Source organism: Egretta garzetta, unplaced genomic scaffold (genome assembly GCF_000687185.1).
Source record: "Egretta garzetta isolate BGI_Z169 unplaced genomic scaffold, ASM68718v1 scaffold733, whole genome shotgun sequence".
NCBI classification, from domain to species: domain Eukaryota; kingdom Metazoa; phylum Chordata; class Aves; order Pelecaniformes; family Ardeidae; genus Egretta; species Egretta garzetta.
In genome coordinates this window covers 141606-143149 of record NW_009259186.1, presented here as the reverse complement: position 1 = coordinate 143149, position 1544 = coordinate 141606, and the positions used below count along the sequence as shown (strand labels likewise).

Below are 1544 nucleotides of genomic sequence, written 5' to 3'. Positions count from 1 at the left end.
GAGTGGCAACAAACGATTTGGGAAAAAGAAAATCCCCCATGACAGTGGGGAAACTTTGAGTAGGGCTTGAAGAAGCTGTGGAATTTGTCTTTAGAAATATCAAACCAAATCAAAACAATTCATCAAAACTCAGCCAGGCAAGGGCCTAAGCAACCCAATTCAACCTTGAAATTGGATCTGACTCCAAAGTCTGCCTGCTTTCGGCAGAGGGTTAGACTAGAGACCTCCAGAGGTCTTTTCCATTTGAGTTATGATTGTGAGATCCCCATCACCTCAAAGATGTTCTCACAGCTGTGATGCTGGCATTAAAGTAGAAAGAAGGAAATGTGGATGAGTGAAGAGGCCTGAGAACGGGTGGGGATGGCACATGCTTGCATATGATCGAGATTTCTCTTTTAAAGGCGCTGCATCGCACCAGATTTTTGTTGGCTCTCACAGATGGTTACTGCTATGGTGGCAGAGTTCAGCCTCTTGTTTTAGTCCTGATATCTCACTGTAATACTTGAGTATAGAAAGCCAGCTGGGCAGAACAGCGGAAGCTAAAGCCTGATGTCTCACCAGCTCAGCGTAGTCTGCCGGTTCGGTGCATTTATAGCCATAGGGATACATCAGGAGCTGCGAGTAACTGTGGAGCGTGAGGAAGGCCTGGATGTTTCCATGATTCTTAATAAAGTTGACAACAGATTTAACTTCCACCTCTGAGTTGGCACTGGGCCCACGGTAAGAGTCAGAGCAGGGATTACTACTGGCTCCAGGACCTGTTGGTGCAAAGGAGGAACAAAGGCAAACCTGTAAGAACCAGAATTCGTGAAAGATCACAGCAGACCAACACAAAGCTGGGCTTTCCTAAGAACAGGTCTTTGGCCAAAGGCAAAGCCTTAAGTGCTGATAAATGCTCAAACAGCAGCCACAGGGCATCAATACTCAAGGGACATATTTCTAGAAGATACAGGTTACTTCCTTCATCTTGTGCTCACTGGCAATTAATCAATGCAAAATTATCTTTACACAAGAAAGCTCCCATCCTTGTTGCCCATTTTCTTTCTGAATCCCTTCTATTAAGGCGATCGCTGGTCCTGTGTAACAGGATCCAGGAACGTGAAAGGGAACTTTCTTCTTTGTGACAGCCAGAACCCAGAAACGTTATTCCTACCTCCAAAACCTGCATCCCAGTTCCTGTTTGGATCAACTCCAACACATGGACTGCCTCGATTCTTGGAGCGGGTCTTCCGCCACATGCGATTCTAAAAGAAACACACACTGTGGCTTTGAAAAGGAGCAAATCTCGGTCATTGCAGTAATCCTGCTACCCAGAAATAGTTGCCATTCATCAGGAAGAGCACCCAGGCGCAAGCCTGAGATTGTTTCTGATGGGCTGACTGCCAAGATGGGCCAATGGTCAAGAATGGAAGGGCTGGTGTATTTACAGTGGGTTAAGATGGGTTAGACAAGTAATTAGTATCTTTGGCTGCCCAACTTTGTTGTAACTCCTTCCTACAGCATTCAGAGCCTACCTTCCTCACATCTATTTTTCGCTTGGAAGA

General features: G+C 45.8%; 1 protein-coding gene across 1 annotated transcript in view; it reads right to left on the bottom strand.

Annotated features, from left to right (window-relative positions):
* The window catches only part of LOC104123449 (carboxypeptidase A2), a 9382-nt gene that overhangs the window by 1686 nt on the left and 6152 nt on the right, over positions 1–1544 (bottom strand). Inside the window, 2 exon segments of the mRNA XM_009635700.2 lie at positions 559–758; positions 1154–1291. Coding sequence (XP_009633995.1) covers positions 559–758; positions 1154–1291 — 338 coding nt within the window.